General features: G+C 41.5%; 1 protein-coding gene across 2 annotated transcripts in view; it reads left to right on the top strand.

Moving 5' to 3' along the window:
- The window catches only part of PRKG1 (protein kinase cGMP-dependent 1), a 1,384,334-nt gene that overhangs the window by 1,324,255 nt on the left and 42,748 nt on the right, over positions 1-17,331 (top strand). For both annotated transcript variants that reach the window (XM_004701092.2, XM_004701091.2), the window contains exon 10: positions 9,570-9,666. In XM_004701092.2, coding sequence (XP_004701149.1) covers positions 9,570-9,666 — 97 coding nt within the window. The remainder of the gene's footprint in view (positions 1-9,569; positions 9,667-17,331) is intronic.

A 17,331-nucleotide genomic window follows, 5' to 3' on the forward strand; every position in this document is an offset into this window, starting at 1 on the left:
CTGTGTTTCCAGTTGCTATCTGTACCAATGTACATCCTCTGGTCTAGCCAGATTTGTAAGGTAGAATTGGGATCATGATAGTGGGGGGAGGAAGCATTTAAGGACTAGAGGAAAGTTATATGTTTCATCATTGCTTTCCTGCACCCTGACTAAGCCTCAAGATTTTTGAAACCTAGCACAGATCTGTGATATGGATTCTGGAATGGAAGGGAATCAATGGTCTATTACAATCATGCCATTGTTTCCCAAAGTGGCTGATTCCTACCCCCTCTGGGCACCAGAGCAATCTGAGGTAGTAGGGCTACGAAAGCAGCTGCTCATGCTTTACCCTGGATTATGGGCCATAGTATCAACATTTGTAATGGCCACTGGGGGTGGGGTGGGGGGGGTGCTGTGTAATTTTTTTTCTGAAAAGGGGTGGTAGGTGAAATAAATTGGTGAACCTCTGGTGTATGGGGACATGCATTTAGAGTTCTGGGGTAAACATCTTACCCAACTGCTGTGTTGACCAGTGATTCAGTGTTTCTATCCGCTTCCTTCACATAACAGGAGTTAGAACCTCTGCCAGTATCTACTGAAGTAGGAGCTGCCAAGGCAGGGGGTTGGGGGGCAAAGTGGGGTTGGTGGCCACAGAGAAGGGAAGAACGAAGCTACAGAGACCAACACTTTGTGCAAATGTATGGTTCTCAGGACACGTAGAGTCTCAGGATGATCAGGCTACAAGTGAGCTTCAGCCACATACGTTTGGACCAAACACTTTGTTTTATAGTGTTTTATAAAACACTATAAATTGAATTATATTTCACTACAAGTGAATTATAATTCACTACAAGTGAATTAACTTGCTCTGATTTGGCCCTGGGCCAACTCCCTGATCACTTCTTATATTACAGTCCCAGAGGCCCGGGAGGATAGTTCACAGTCTTTCATTTTCTTTTTGCCTCTCATGACATTTTATTGTTTTTTCACTCTTCCAAAGCTCCTTAGACTGTGGGTCTCGGCCCCATATGGGGGCCATATAACCAAATGTTGGCAGGTTGTGAAAAATTTGGCAACAGTAAAATGTTTCTGGACATGCAATAACCAAACGTTAATTCAAAATCAAATGAGTAATGAATTGGAGGTGATTTTGGCTACGGTTGCCCATGTTGCAAATTTCTCAGGTGAAAATGGGCCGGTAAAGGAAAAAGTTTCAGAAGCCCTGCATGTTAGCCTATGCCAACCATGATTACATTACCAAGACACTAATCCCAGAACTTAATGAAAAACTACCTATTGGGTAGATCATTGCCAAGAACCATAGAGAAAGGTCGTAGCTAAGAGCCAGATACTCTTAAAATTGGGGACTCTAGGAAAGTCTGCAAATAAAATCTGACTTGATGGTTCATTTGATTTATGTCTTATCTCGTTGTTCCCAGTTTAATAGTATGGCTTATTCTTTGAAGAATATCCCCCCAGTTCATTACATATTTTTCCCACGTCATTCCATAGTTCAATCACATCAAGCAGGATTGTACCATTGCGTCCACAAATCAGTTTCAAAACATTCTTTTCTTTCCTGGACTCCTTGACTTTGGCTCCCTTTTACTTTTCCCCCTGCCCCCACCCCCCACTCAAGCCCCAGCCCAACCATCAGTGTTTACCACCGCCCCCCCCCCCCATCAAAACCCTGCTTCTACTTGCTGTCCCTATAGGTTCATCAATCCTGGGTTTCATATACTGAAAAGCAAATAACACATTCAAGGGCGACTCCCCTCAATGACAACACACCTGAGATAAATACCAATATGAACAAACAAAAACAAAGAAATACAGACATGTTGAAAATCAGGCCTAACCCCCATCCAAGGGGCGATCAACTGACACGGTCTTACTCATTCAGAGCAGGTCTATGCTTTTGATCTTCTCTGCTCATCTCCCACTGCACTCTGTTTACTAACCTCTTTCCTCCCATCCCTCTATTCTGGATAGAGGGAATCTTCTCACCCCTCATTTATGAAGTGACTTATAAGAACAGGAGAACACTATTTCTTAGTAGGTCTTTAGATAGAAAAGAGATTTTCATGTTTGAGGGAAATACTTAACCTCGCCCTTCTTCAGAAATGCAAACGATGGCCAAGGTGTCCAAGTGAAACTTGAATGAGAGCCTCGCAGTAATGGGCATTTTCTCTGCTATAATGGGGGGCAACAAAATGATGTTAAGAGGTGCTTTCCGAGGGTCTGAGTTGTTGTACAGTGAAAGCAAATGGAGAGGTCATTTTCACCTCTTCCTCTTATTTCACCTTCAACCTCCCCTGTCAACACACATAGGTTGACCGAGCCATGACTGCCGAGTGCTCAAGTCCACCTGGCCACAGAAAGGGCGAAAGAGCAGGGCCGGAGCAGGGCCGAGGTCATGAGAGAGGTGGGAGAACAGAGACTCTGTCCTCAGAGGAGAGAGACCTTCTCCGGAGCACCCGCTTCTGAGGGCTGTTCACGAAAACAAACACGCAAAAGAACTATCTCCTCTGACATACATAAAAGTTATAGATTGTGTGATTTCTATTTGGATATGTCTAGAAGTATCTAGCTTTTCACAGTAAAATTTAGTCAATGAAGTCATGGTGGACCAGTCTTCCCATATAGATAACAAAACGGAGAGAAGTAACAAAACAGAGAGGTAAAGAGAGAGAAGTGAAACTTCTTGACGACGTGTGTCTCATGGTCATAGAAATTCACTGAGGCCCTTATTTTTCAAAAATGAAGTTCTTATCTCAAACCGTGTGGGAAGAAATTCAAAACTAAATAATTGAAAACTATGCTGGTTAGTTCACGTCAGGCTTCCAGCACTAGCATGCCTTCTTTCACTCATCTTATATAAATATTCCTCAGACTACTGAACGTTTTAAAATTGCATTTGAATGCCATTTCCCTTCATTTGGGGCCCTCGTATTTACCTGGGGTACGTGCATACATGTGCTACATCATAGGCAAAGATCCCCATGTGTTTCACTATGAAGAGCTAAATATGGCTTTTGACTGAAATGTGTACCAGTGTTGTACCACTGAAAGCAAGAAGGTGCTGGTGTGAGCTCCTTAATGGGCTGATAACCACAGGTCGATGGTTCAAACCCACCAGCAGCTCCGAGGGAGAGAGGCGAGGGTCTCGCGCCCATGATGATTTGCAGTCTCAGAAACTGTACATTGATAGGCTCGCTGTAAGTTGCATGGACTTGATGGTAGTGGGTATTCTGTATAATGTGACCTTTTGACTTTGTTCTTCAGCCATTCAGAACATCCTAAACGCCATCAAGGCAGAATCACATCAGAAGAAGTAGTTCAAACCAGGCATTAGGCAGTCGCTTCTCATTGCTGGGCCTTTGAACTAACTGAACCACTCACCATCTCTAGGTTCACTTTCTTTAGTTTTATAAATATGAAAGTTTGACCATATTTGAGATTCAATGATATTGATCAAGACTTTGCATCATGTTAGTTTCTAATACTTAGAGATAATGCATCTCTAAAATTATGTGATTCTCTAGTCCCGTCTTTAAAAGACAAGTGAGTTTGGGAATGAGTTTAAATATACTATGATATGAAACATGCCGTAGACTTCCATTGCGAGTTTTCCTGAAACCAGTCAGACACCAGCAAGTGCTCTACCTAGTTGCAAAATAGGGGCAAAATTATTTCTCCCATATTTACAGAGAATGGTTGAGGATAAATTAGAGAAATGTTAGAGTCTGTGGAATAAAGGTGCTGGCCGAATGCAAAATATTTGCATTACTATCATTCACATTATGCAGCAGATATGAGAAAATGCAATTTCTGTGTGTATTACTGTTGGCTGTATCTCCTTCAGGCCATGCATTTGAAAAATAAGTCGAACTTTTTCATAACTAGAGTATGAAAAAATTCCGTTCTCTTGGAAACCACAATTTTGGACATAGAGGTAGCAAAGTCATGTTATCTCAGGTTCCTGAAGAGATTATATTTTCTGTGGAAATTGCATAATGAGATACTTTAAATTCAGAAGTTACTTTCAAACCTAAAAAACAAAAACTTTCAAGTTGTCACCACAAGTTCTAAAAGAATCGTGATGATACTTAGATATGTATAGTACCATACATTAAAAATTGTCTGTTTTGATTTAGAAACTTAGGAATAGAGTTTCTTATGTTTAAAGGGTGTTCTGTCTTCCACCTCACTCTACTTTCCTCCTGGGTTCTATAACTCAGTGCAGTGGCTACACAAACCTTATAGATAATACCTGTGATTCACGTGGGGATTGTGTGTGTTTCTTTAAAGAGGTTAATGGGTTACAATTCAGGTGACAGCTGCTCAGGATTCAGTTGTTCGGTAAGCATAGGTTACAAAATTTTTTGAGGGGTGCTAATAAACATCCAAAGGACATGTCACTTCACTGTAAGCCTCAAACCTAAGGCATTCAGCTCAAGGTCTGTGGGTCAGCAATTATGTGCCGGGAAGTCCTCCCCCCTCCCCCCACCCGCCCCCTTCCACAAGTCAACCTCTTGCCCCAGAGCACTCATCTGCTTGCTTGACTTGCTGTTGGGCTGAGAAGTCTATTCCTCAGGCTCCGGCTCTGGCTCCTAGTTTTGTTTCTGTTGCTGCTCCTGTGTACTCCTCTGGAGTCACAGCTGTCTCCTGGATCCAGGAGTTCACTGCAAGGACCTCGGTGTCCAGAGGTTGCGTTCCATTCCCATCTCTTGCTAGAAGGGAGATTCCTGCCCCCGCACCCCCTACTTCCCTTCTGCTTCTGAGATGCCTGGTTTTATATCCAGCAGGATCATAATCACTGATGGATAAATCATAGCGCATGATCAGTACCTTTCCCCATCTCTTACCCCAAACCATCACGAAAAAGGTAGTCTGGTGGGCATTCCAGAGACTATGGCTAGAAGATACACACGAGCAAAGGATTTTGTTTTTTTAACTCATCACCAAGTGAAGCGTGGGAACCACTAATTTGAGTCGTGGTCTCAGATTAATTTGATAATCCATTTTCATTTCCATCTCTGTTACTCAACACAACACACATTGTCTTCTGTCAATATCATTGTGCTGTTAACCTATTTTAGAATGTTGTAGACTCCCTGAAGTTAGAAACACAAAAAGTATGTCAATATTTGTGCTTTTGGGGAGTGTAAGGGTGGTGGTGGAAGATTTAGCTTTCTCTCTATAAACAAGAACACAAACAAACAACTGTAAAGAACAGTATCTCAAAGTAAGTTAGGAACTATAGTAAATACAAGCATTCCCTTTGAGATTTTAGGCAATGAGACATCAAATAATGCATTACTAATGGATGTCTAGTTCCTTGAGTTCGTGACAAGGGCTCTTGGATTTTGGAACTGAATAAAGCTAGGTCTGATTCTGTGTGTCTCAGCACCCCAAGGCAGTAAATTAACTACTTGGATTACATATTTACCTCCTTCAGGAAAACAAAGGTTGCTTAATGATGCACATCCTCGCACTGAAGCAATTTATTCTGTTTCCTTCCCATTCAAACATTTCATCAATTCTTAACGAAAATAGAACATAACTGATGAACTGAGATTACTTTAAATTAATCCCCAATAAGGAAAAAGATGAAAATACTCCTCCTACCAGCTCTCAGCAAGTCAGCATTAGCTGCCTGGAGTATCTGAACCCACCCTGCTGTTTTTGTCATCAGACCCCTAGTGGCACAGTGATTCATTGCTTGGCTACGTACTGAATTGTCAGCAGCTAGACCAACCAGCCTTTCTGCAGTCCGTTTCTATAAAACTCCTATCCTTGGACAAACCATAAGGGACAGTGATCCTCTATCCTGTAGTCGCTAAGAGTCATGAGTTTGGGATAGGGTTTGGTGTTGTTGGGTGCTAACATTAATTTGGACTCAAGGGATGTGGGGCATGGGACCCTGGTGTACAGAGTAGAACTGCCCGCCAGTGTTTCCAAGGCTATACTATTGATGGGAACAGACTGCCACATTTTGCCGCCATGTGGTAGCTGGTATATTTGAATGGCCTACATTTTGGCTATCAGCTGGGGCTTTATCCACTGTGCTACTAGGGCACCTTGCCACACTTATATAGTCTTCAAAAGATTATCCATAGGGTAATTTACAAGTGTTACCAATTCATTTCCCATAAAAAATGAAAAATTTACAATGCTTCTCTGCCCTACGTGTGACTCTTGTCCCTAATAAGCAAACAAACTTGTAAAGGAGAATGAAAATGCATCCCATGTAAGTTATTGTGCAATTAGCATTTTTTTGGTAGGAATGGAAAACAAAAATACAAGGCTATGTTAATATTCCTAATGGTTTCACTCCCCCAAGAATCACACTCTGAAGAAGCAGACAGCATAACCTGGTAGTAGTTTGCAATTTGAGGAACGTATATTTACAATGTTACCCATACGTGTTCGCTAAATTACACGACGTCGTTGAACTGTACCTTGTATGTCCATATTTATGTGAATCGCAATGACTGTTGAGAAAATGCCTAATAATTAATATACAAGTTATGGGGTCCATTCCACTAGTTAGAATAGTATAACTATCCAGATAATATTTACAAAGGGACGAGAATGCTTGATAGAGCACAGACACAGAGTGCTCACTATGTAATCTTTGTTTCCCAGACGTACAGCTTTTAGCAAAGCTGATGTATGAGGGCAAGTCAAAAAATATTGTTGTCGGTTCTTGTTCAGACCTGAACATATTTATTCCAAACAAAATGTATTTAAACACTTCTCAGCAATAGGTAGGCCGCTACACACAAGCTCCCTCCATTAACACACTTGTCTGAGTTTTATTATAGTACCTTAAAAAATGTCCTGACAAATCAATGTCTTCTGGTGAGATTTAGACCAATTCAATTCAAAGCAGCGTGCTCAACTCAGAAAGTTATAATGATTGGTCTTTTTTAGGTGTTTTTTGGGGGGCTGGGGGGTGGGGGACTCCAAACTAGTAAGCTTGATATAGGATACAGGAAAATCTTGGTGCTTATTATGAATATGTTTTAAAAGCATTGAAAACGACATGAGTGAGGAAAAGACGAGGAAAGTTACACCGAGGAATTTTTCCCCCATCCCAACAGGGCACCTCCTCATTCTTTCAGGGTAGATGTCCTGTGAGAAATTCATTGGGAAATCTTACCTCTACCACCTGCGACCCTAATCTTGTCCCTCCAGTCTTCTCATGAATCCTGAAACTCAAAACACCTTGCAAACTAACAAGATCTGAGTCCCCCGAGAACGCCAAATCTGCCAGTTTGATGGGAAGAAAACAGCATTATCCAGGGAGGTGTTCGAGAGGTGGAAATACCACCTTTAAAACCTATAGACCTAAATGGAGGCTATATAGAGAAGCAACACGTTCACACTTGGATATTTTCGCTGGTATGAGTTCGCAACGATGATTTCTTTTTGGCTTACCCTCATGTTTTAGCTGTGTTGGCCACTACAGAGTGATTCATCTTCTCCACGGCTATAGACCATGGGGGAGGAGCCAGGAACAAGGTCCTCTCCGATTCTCAGGGAACTCCTGATCTTTCTGTCCCGTAAAAATCCATCCCCCAAAGGCTTACATGCTTTCTAGACCCTTCTAAAGCTTTCAGCAGGGTTAGGGCTTGTAGTTCTCAACCCCTTCGTGAGCGTTGTGTAAACTTTTTGAAAGTGCACACACTCTCGAGTTACACCTCCAGACATTTCGAATTCACTTAGTCTTTGGTGGGACACAAGTGAAGTCTTTCTGGTGGATGACAAAGGTCGGAGAATCACAAGTTTTCAGAAACCTGATGTAAGAATTCTGGGATGTCTTCCTGGGCTATAAATACTAACACCTGCTTTTGAATATATCAGATGCTATGAAGCAGTAGTCTGGAAGAGTTTTTCCTCTCTATACCTGAAATTTCTACACTCCAATATCTTTCAGTCTAGGAAGTACATAGGCCGTCATCCAAGGACCATTTTAAAAAAAAAGATTTGATCATCTAGACGACCAGGAAATGCTTGACCTCATGCAAAAGGTCAAACATCCTGATACCACAGATGCCCTTTGGGTGCACCTGTCAGAGTGAGCCCTGGATGTGGGATGGAGTTTAATTATCCAGAAATAGCGAGTCCTTGGGAATGTTAGCAATGCAATGTGGCGCTTATGTTCCCATCTGGCAAACTGTCTCCTGAGTGACCATGTCAATATCCTGGTTGTGTAGCCTACCAGGGACATCTATAAACGCCATTCGGATTAACCAGCGGCCCATTTAGATTGTATTAGAAGGAACTGAATTCACATCACCAGCCAATAATAAGCAAAGTTTTTTATCCGCTTGTGAGTGACTTGTTAAAATTAGAACTTTGGGTAAAAATTGGAGAATGTTTAAAACACACACACACACAGAAAGCTTCATACTTTACACAAGTGGGGAGTCTAAATTTGTGTTAGAGGATAATGGACTAGTTAAGAGGTCACACTGCCTCGAGCCAAGCATGCCTGTGGGTTTCGACTCACAAACTGATGTGAATGCGCTGTGTGAGTATCATTCCCCCCGTTTCTATCTATAGTCGAGTGGGGAGCGGGGTCCTGCCTGGCTGAAGGTCATGGGTTACACATAGCTATTCACATACTTCACTGTTTGAGACAGCTGGATTACTCTCTGACCTGACGTTAGGGAGTGAGAGGATCATCTTCATCTTTATGCCTTCCTGCCCTTTCTAAAAATAGTACGGGCCTTGAACGCGGGGCTATTTTAAGCAGCTCATGTTCACTCGTTTCATCAGGAGACGTCTATTTCTGGCGCTTGCATGTATCGATTTGCATGTCTGCGTAGTGACAGGGTGGAATGGTGCTCCATGCTTCTCCACGCCACTCATATAAGAAACTTGCACAGACAGACACGGGGCTGCGAGCCGAGAGCTGTGGCTTACGAGTCAGGGGGGAGCGCTAGGTGAAGGGAAGCTACTTTGAGGAGGGTGAATCTGCTTCCGAAATCATCCATTTCAGACATGTGCCCATCAGCCCTCAGCTTTTCGGATCTGTTTTCATAAAACCTGGCTGGGATTTCGCTCCAGAGACCTCAATGATCTTGCTGCTTTTAATAAATCTGTACTGGGGCGACTGCGGACCCGTGGATAAGGGAAACTAATGAGAACCTGCCCTCCAAAATCTGACCAGCCAAGGCCCAACCCAACCCAGCCCAAACATCCAAAACCCAGCCAAAAGCGCGCAGCTCCAACAATCGGTGCTCGCAAGAAGACGCGCAGAAAAACACCGCCATGTAACCGATTTGGTAACTGGAGTTTTCAGCCACATGACACGCATGCGGCGGATACTTGGTAATTTTCGACTTTGAAACAAAACAAAACAAAAACCCGTGCAAATCAGGTTGTTCTGCACCACGGGGACCAAAAATTAAAAATAAAACCGCATTATGTGTGTGAGAAAACACAGACTCTAAAAGCAAGATGGAATTTAAGCAGGTAAACCCTGATCCACGGTCATGTCATTCCAGTGCGCTTGTACGTGGTACTCGTGTGGGCACCTCTAAGAAATTTCCATTTTTTCGCATCAAAAAATCCAGATATGAAGCTGAAGCTGCCTTCTTCGCCAACCTGAAGCTGTCTGATTTCAACATCATTGACACCCTGGGAGTTGGAGGTTTCGGACGCGTAGAGCTGGTAGGTGACCTCTCTTTTATCGTTTCAAAGAATCGGTCTTCCTTTTCCCCCCTTTACTTAGTTTCTCCTTGGATTAGGATGTCTCTTTTTTCTCCTTTCTTCTCTCTCATAATCAATTACTATCGATCTCAAATCAACCAAATGCTTTCAGAGTTTGCAACCGTTAAAGTGGGCTGGTGGTTTGCAGGCATGGAATTAAAAATAAAGCAAATACCAAAGGACCTTTGGGAAAGCTCATATTAAATGAGACAAGACATTTACCTTAGCAGTCATAAGCACTTTTCATCTAGCTAGTTATTTGTAACGCTTAGACTTCCTCAGTTCTGAGCCAGGAACATTAGCTTAATTATTTCTTTTATCTACACAGATAATAATTTACATGTAAATGTAACTACATGTGAAAAAAAATGGGAGTCACCTACTGGTACCGGTGTGATACATCTTAAGATCCTTGCCACTGTTAAAAAAAAAAAATGACACAAGTGGTTGTTACTTACTAGTGCTGTGATCCTAAAGTTATAAGCACCTATTTACATCACAATGCTAATAGTTCAAATATTTTATGTGGTTTATTAGACAGACACTCATAAGATACGCAATCGAGCGTTGATGAAGATGATAACGTGTTTTGTACAAGTTTGTGTTTGAATCTGATGCAGACTGGGTGAAATATACTCTATCGTACATTGGTTAGAAGTGCAAATTTTAAAAACGTACTGACTGCAACAAACGTAACAGAACAATGTGTGTTGGTGACTGAAATTGCTGAATTCCCACACAGTGTGAATATAAATGCTATCTGCACCTGCGGATTCATTTCCAGCCCTCTGCAGGAGTCCCTGATATCAGATACCAGTACAGTATGTGAGGAACTCCCTTGGACGGTGTAGAGTGGAGTAAGCAGTTACTGTTGCCATCAGGGGACAAGAGCAATCCCCTTCTAGAAAAGTTGATTGTCACAGCGGTATTTTTGACTTGTGTCCATGAGTGCTTCAGTTGGGATCTCTGACTTTGGCAGAAGGGAAGGGGTTATTGACTTCAACACTGGACACGGAGATTTTAGCACCAGGATGTATTTTCATTGGCTTCCCTGACCATTGTGTATAAGTACAGCAGCAGTGCTATTTCTGGTTAAAAACCCATAATGTACCTCAGAGGACCTGAGTATCAAAGATAGAGACGTGAAAATCAAGAAAGGGCCTGGGAAAAAAAGGCTTACTTTTCTTTTTCCAACAATTTAACACAGCGTTAGATTTCTTTTGCTAGAAATTGCACATTGTAATTGTCCATAGAGCGAATGAAGATGTAGGAGGAGCATTCTAGGTAAACAGCGTTGTCCTAGGGTGCTGGTTCACATGGGGTTGGCACATCCCTTAAGCGTAGAGGAGAGTGTTGCTTCTGGCCAGGAAGGGTTATTATCTGATGAGTTCAGTTGAGTCCTTGTTTGTGTTGAATCTCTCTCTGGGAAAAGAGAGCGAGCAATTCGGGAACTAGTTTTTCATAATCTCATAAATATATCTTTTTAACCATGAACAATAAAAGAGCAACGAAAGTGCTACTCGTGTGTGTGTGTGTGTGTGTGTGTGTGTGTGTGTGTGTGTGTGTATGGCAAGATTTGCACACTCCTCGCGGGCTAACGAGGCCGCTCTGAGTCAGAATTGACTGGAGGGCAGTGAGTTGTTTTGTGTGTTTTTGTTTGGTGCGTCCGAGGACTTCCAGTTTGAAACACAAAAGTGACCACTGAGTTATTTTATGAAGCATCTGAGTACAAATTCATTTCAAGAATGTGGAATCTTTGAAATAGCTCAGACACTGAAATTATTATCGCTCTTATCTATAAAGATAATAGCATTTGGAGAGCTCTAGTGGCTTGAGGGACTTCAAGCTGGAAAAGTAAATGTGAAACTAATAGTGGAAAACTTCTAAAATCTTCTCTCAAAAAAATATGGAAGTCAAAACAACTAACCACAAAATTAAGCATATAAAAAGGAATACAGCTACAAAAAATGTATATGTATGTATGCCTTGGTATTTATGTGTACATGTCTGGGTATATGTTTGATAATACGCTATGTATATATAATCTCCATCTCAGAAGAGATACCAAATAGTTTAACTTAGTTTTCTCCTTATGGATATTATATTTCACTCTCCAGTTCAAATATTTATAGAATTATAAAAGCTGTAACCCTGAGGAATCATGTAGGTAAAAAAGGTAGCCCAGTATGCAAAACACTGTAGATACCGAAATAGATAGCAAATGTGTAAGGGTCACTGCACACGACCAACCCACTAGTGGTCAGAAGCACATGTCTGCAATCTCTGAAGGGAACACCATTTTGAGTGGTCAGCAATATCCTGGTGCTTCCCACGATGCAATGAGTACCAGTCATTTCTGCCCTAGAATCCATGGAGCCACATGAACTTAACTCCCACTTCCTGCCTGATACTATTGATGACAGGTCATGAAAACATTCTCCCCTGTGATTGTTTGCCTTTCACATTCTTCCAGTGATGTCAGAGTATGAATTTTTCCTCAACAATGACTCTAATTACCCATCCTGTTGGCATAGCTCTTAATGTGCATCCTCATGAAGACAGTGGTCGCCACGCAGGAAGCAGAAATGTACCTGCAGAGGTAACACACATCCATTGTTAGAGGGAGGGTCTAGGGTTCCTTTTCAGTCTGACTCTACTCACAGGCAGTGACTATATGGTGGTTGCTTTAAATATTTGATATTTAATCGATTTGTTTAACAATATGAATGCCTCCTATACCAGGTCACCATATTTGGGTAAACTAAAGATATGAAAGACCTAATGTCTATCATCTTAATTGTAGTCTTTCTACAATAGTTCTTATGTATACATTCGGCTCTATTCTGGGAAATGCAAACTTTCACTGGACAGAGCTCTTGTTATCAGGGACTCAGTCTTGTGGGAGAGATGACTGCACAAACTACTAATTAAGCCCGTGTTCAAAATATGAACAGCATGCAGTCAGTCCATGGGGAGGAAGAGTTCTTGCAAGAGGTGGCCTTTCGAAGGCAGGGGGAGGATTTTAAGGCATCAGCATGAATAACTTGAAATTTTATGGTCACGCGTGGTAAGATGAAACTACTTCAGGAATACATTTTAATTAGGTAATTAATCTGTATTACGTGCTAAAAGAAGCAATCAGACACAAGGATCCCTGATAGTGGGCATAGTGGGTTACCATTTGGACTGCAAGCCTCAAGGTCAGCAGTTTGAAACCACCAGGTACTCCTTAGGAGAAAGATCAGGTTTTCCACTCCTATAAAGATTTACAGCCTCAAAACCCAAAGGGGTAGTTCTACTCTGTCCACTATGCGTCGAGACCTACTAAATGCTTATGGGTTTGGGTTTCTTTGGTATAGAATCTTCACATTGTCCTCACGTGCACTATATAATTTGTCCCATGTGCTACTGCAGGTGAAGAGTATGGAATCCATTCCACACTTTGCAGGATGGCTAAGAGTAACACATGTACGTTTCCTTAGACTGCATAGTTATGGAAAGAACCATTGTCATTGCCCATCCCTGTGGATATTTCATTGGAAGACTTGTGTTGGCTTCTAACACTTCGTAGAGCTTTAGCACCAGTAGCAATATCAGCCACCTCAAAGTCAACCAAGTGCTACTTCCTTATCCCCTGTACAGCTTGGCTTTTATTTATTTGTTTTATTCTACATACAACCCAATAAACTGAATTAGGTATAATAGTGGACAGTGTTAAAATTAGCTGTTCTTCGCCTGTGCTTCTGTCAAAACTTCAGCGACCTCTCCCTGGTTCTACATCCTTTGCCACTCTCTGAAATGACACTGTGTCTGCAGGGAACAAGCCATCAGTGCAGCGCGGCAGCTAAAAGCTTTCAGCTCTGGCATCAGACCTCAGGGACTCAGATCTTACCAGCCAGACACACTTGGTCATGTACTTAAACCTTCTGTGCTGCAGTTTTTTCTGTACTTAAACCTTCTGTGCTGCAGTTTGCCAGGGCCCTATTACCCACCCCTCCCCCGATCAACTACATTTGTGTCAGAGAGTCAATGTGCTACATATACTTAAAGACACCTTATTACCTCCAGCCTGGAAGGCTGTATAATAAACCAACTGAGAAAGAAAGTGGAGACTGAGAGATGATTAAGCAAGAAATTAGGCGATGAACCCATTCCTCAGTCAACAGAGTTTTGTTCCATCAGGACGAAAGACAAACAGCTGAACTGCAAAGGGAACACCCCTTAGAAGACCAAACCTTTTCAGAGCTTCCTTCTGCCAACTGGCTCAGCAGTGAAACAGAATAGCAGCCATGTTGCTGCTTGTGCCCAGAGAAGCCTGGGAAAAGAAACCTTGTTGCACTGAACCCTCGTGTCCCATCACTGTAGGGATCAGGGATCCAACACTAATATAAAATTCAGAGATTCATTTTAGCCCAGCCTTCCCCTACACTCACCGGACCCCTAAATACTAACTGAGCATCAATAGAGACAATAACAATAGACTCTTAAGAGTTCTAACCACAAGGCTAGTTCTAAACAGAAATGAGAGATTGTAAATCTGCTTTTGACATATGGAAATAAAGGCAGGCATGCATGCATTCATTTTGTTAACTATAGGGTTTGTTTACTCATGTACACTGATGAATGAATTACAATTTAGATTAGCTGAATGATATAAATAAAGCAGATGGAACTGTGACTTAAAAAACATTATGGCCCCTGTGTGGGGGAGTTTTGGGGTGTTTTCTTTCCCCTTCTTTTTTTTTAAACATAATATTGTTGAGAGCCACCAAAAAGCCCAAAAAACATTATAGTATAGAAATGTTATTTACTGGTTACATATTGAACTAATGCTTTTAAATAAAATTTACTTTATGATTTTTTAAAATAGTTTTATTGGTATATAATCCACATAACATCATACAGTTCAGTAGTTCAACCATATGTTTTTTCATCAAAATATTGGAAATAGCATGCTACCAAAAGGTAAAATGTTCATTTCTTCTCCAAAACTGGTTGGGAGCTTAGAAATACCGTAAACCCACAAGACCCTGATTATGTCCTCTGGAGACTAAGATTGTGGTAATAAACCAGTCCATCCAAAAGTTAACATTTTACATTTAACCCTGTGAGTTAATGGACACATTACATTTAGCAAAACATCCCCATTTTTAAATTGCCAGAGTTGTTTGTGTGTGTGTGTGTGTGTGTGTGTGTGTGTGAAATAGAAATAGCAGATCTAATTCTTGTCCTCAAGAAAGAAAATAAGATTTGCACATGACAAATAGTAAGTAGAACCGTGTAGTAAGTATTGCCTTGCTTTCAGAATTACCCAGGAGGGATCTCAGTGCTTTTGAGAGAGCTCGCTCGCATGGAGCTGTTCGAATAAAAGACGGCATGAGGCATGAGAGGACACGGAACTAGAGCCATGGCTTGGAGAATGGGTTAGGATTTGAAAGAACAGATGGGAAAAGGTCATTCCCAGCAGAGGTTACAAAATAGAAGGCCACGTGTTTTCACAGGACACCAAATAGACTGGCCTGTCTAAATTTAAGTTTGCAAGGGTACGGTGACAAAACATCTTGGATCACTAATCAGTGGAGCACAGCTACATTATTTCTTTAACAAGGCGAGACCTGCAAAGAGGAAGAGGTGTTTGGGCATTAGGTCAAGTGCTGAAAGCGTTTACGCACAGACGCACCTCCGACCTTCCATCCGTGAAATGAAGCATGCGCTCTAAAGCGCAGAGCTGGGCTGTGTTTAGGTGGCGGAGCTCCACAGAGTAATCATCATAATGCCTCTTCTGAATAAGACGCCGACCGTGTCTGTGCCACAGCCCTGCAGGTGTCACGGAAACACTTTCAGGAAGGCTACCCTCCCATGAGAGGGAAAACCACCACTGTGGATCCTCGTGGTGTCAAGATAACCATGTCCTTCGAAACAAAAGCAAAATGGTTTATCTTGCTTTCTGGGGCAGGGGAGAGGGGCAGAGTTAGGAAAAAAAGACAAAAACTATCTCCGTGTTTGAGTCTAGCTCATCAGCTGCATGCATATAATTCTTGGCTAAGTCGCGCTGTCCCTCATTTGAGTATCTCCTATCACCATTGACATACAACTTGGCAATGCTGCTTGAGCATTGAGCTAATGAGGCCAGGGCTGGTGTGAGCACTCCATCCATCACCCTTGCAAGTTCACGGTCAGAGTCAAGTAGATCATCATTACTCAGCAAGCAAGGGAAAGCAAAGAGAAGCACTAGATGGCCTCCACCATGACCTCTGACTCCGTATTCACATGAACAAAGCAAACCGAATCTTCAACAAGATTGTACTTGTTGAGCTTACTTAACTACATTTAAATTGCTTTACATAGGTACAAAATCGTGTGAGGCATTTGAACTACAAACACTACCAGGAGAAAGAAAGTAGCCTTCTCTAATGTCAGAAGAGTTTTCTACTGGTGAAGTGTGAGCAGAGAACATCTGGAAGGGCGCTTCCAAAAGTTCATGGGAAATTAAATGAAAAGACAACAGAATGTTCCCATCAACTGTTTGAAGCCCTCCACACAATAAGAGCTGATGGGTAATTATTTGATCAGAATTCATGCCCTCTCTGTCTAAAGGGGTGCAGCTGCTCCATTCTTCATAGGTATCTCAGAAACATTACTAGATGCAAAGCTTCTCAAAAATTCGTCTGGTCAGTCTCAGAAATCAAACTGAATTGTGATAAGTAATTTCTTGATTATTTGAAAGTGGAAAATCATATAATGAGTACCCCAGCTTATAAAATCATATAAATATCAATATTATAATTACTACAAAATGGGATAAAGTTTATTTACAGGCACTGTAGGAAAGTCAGTTATACTAAAATCACATATTTTGGCAACCAACCATTAATCAATGTGTTTGATATAGATACATTGATGCCTATTGTTTATTACAGGAAATCACAAGTGTTCCATGATTCGTACGTGATCTCTGGAAAGCAGTCCAGATTCTTATGTAACTAAAAATAGAAATGCATGGCATTTGTTTCCTGACATGTCTCCCAATTGAAAGTAATTTTTTTAAAATTAAAAGTAGCTCTACTTACCTTTTGATCAGTTTGAATTTAATAAGATAAATATTTATTGATCTTTCTTGTCACTAAACTTCAGAACTGAATTTTACATCGGAAAGCCAGTTACACAGCAAACAGACATTGTGGTGAGGGTTTCAGGCAATTGTGGGAAAGAAAGCGAAGCTGGAAAGAAGAGCGAGAATCTTGAAAATAACGTTTGAAGTTGAAAAGAGAACCATTCTAACGAAGCTTAAGATGAACCCATCTCTCGAGTGCCTTTGCTATGAATATGGCACATCATATTCAAATATCTTAGTCGTTGTCTAGGAACCAAGCAGTTCTTATGTTCAGGAGTCTTTACCATGGAAAGGAATCACCTTACCATAGCATCCGCCTGTATGCTTCATGACTGAAATGCTCTCTGACGTTGGCTGCTCTGTTAATGCTTAATGTACTGTTTGAGTTTTCTGTGCTATTCAGACAGGTGTCACTTAGGCTATAACAAGTTCTGTTTTTCCCTTGTGTAGCCTATGGTACAAACTAGATGCTGTGTTTCATCTGGTTGTAGACTAATGGGGTGTGGGCAAGA

Source organism: Echinops telfairi, unplaced genomic scaffold (assembly GCF_000313985.2).
Source record: "Echinops telfairi isolate 266 unplaced genomic scaffold, ASM31398v2 ScPeMD7_70;HRSCAF=299, whole genome shotgun sequence".
NCBI lineage: Eukaryota > Metazoa > Chordata > Mammalia > Afrosoricida > Tenrecidae > Echinops > Echinops telfairi.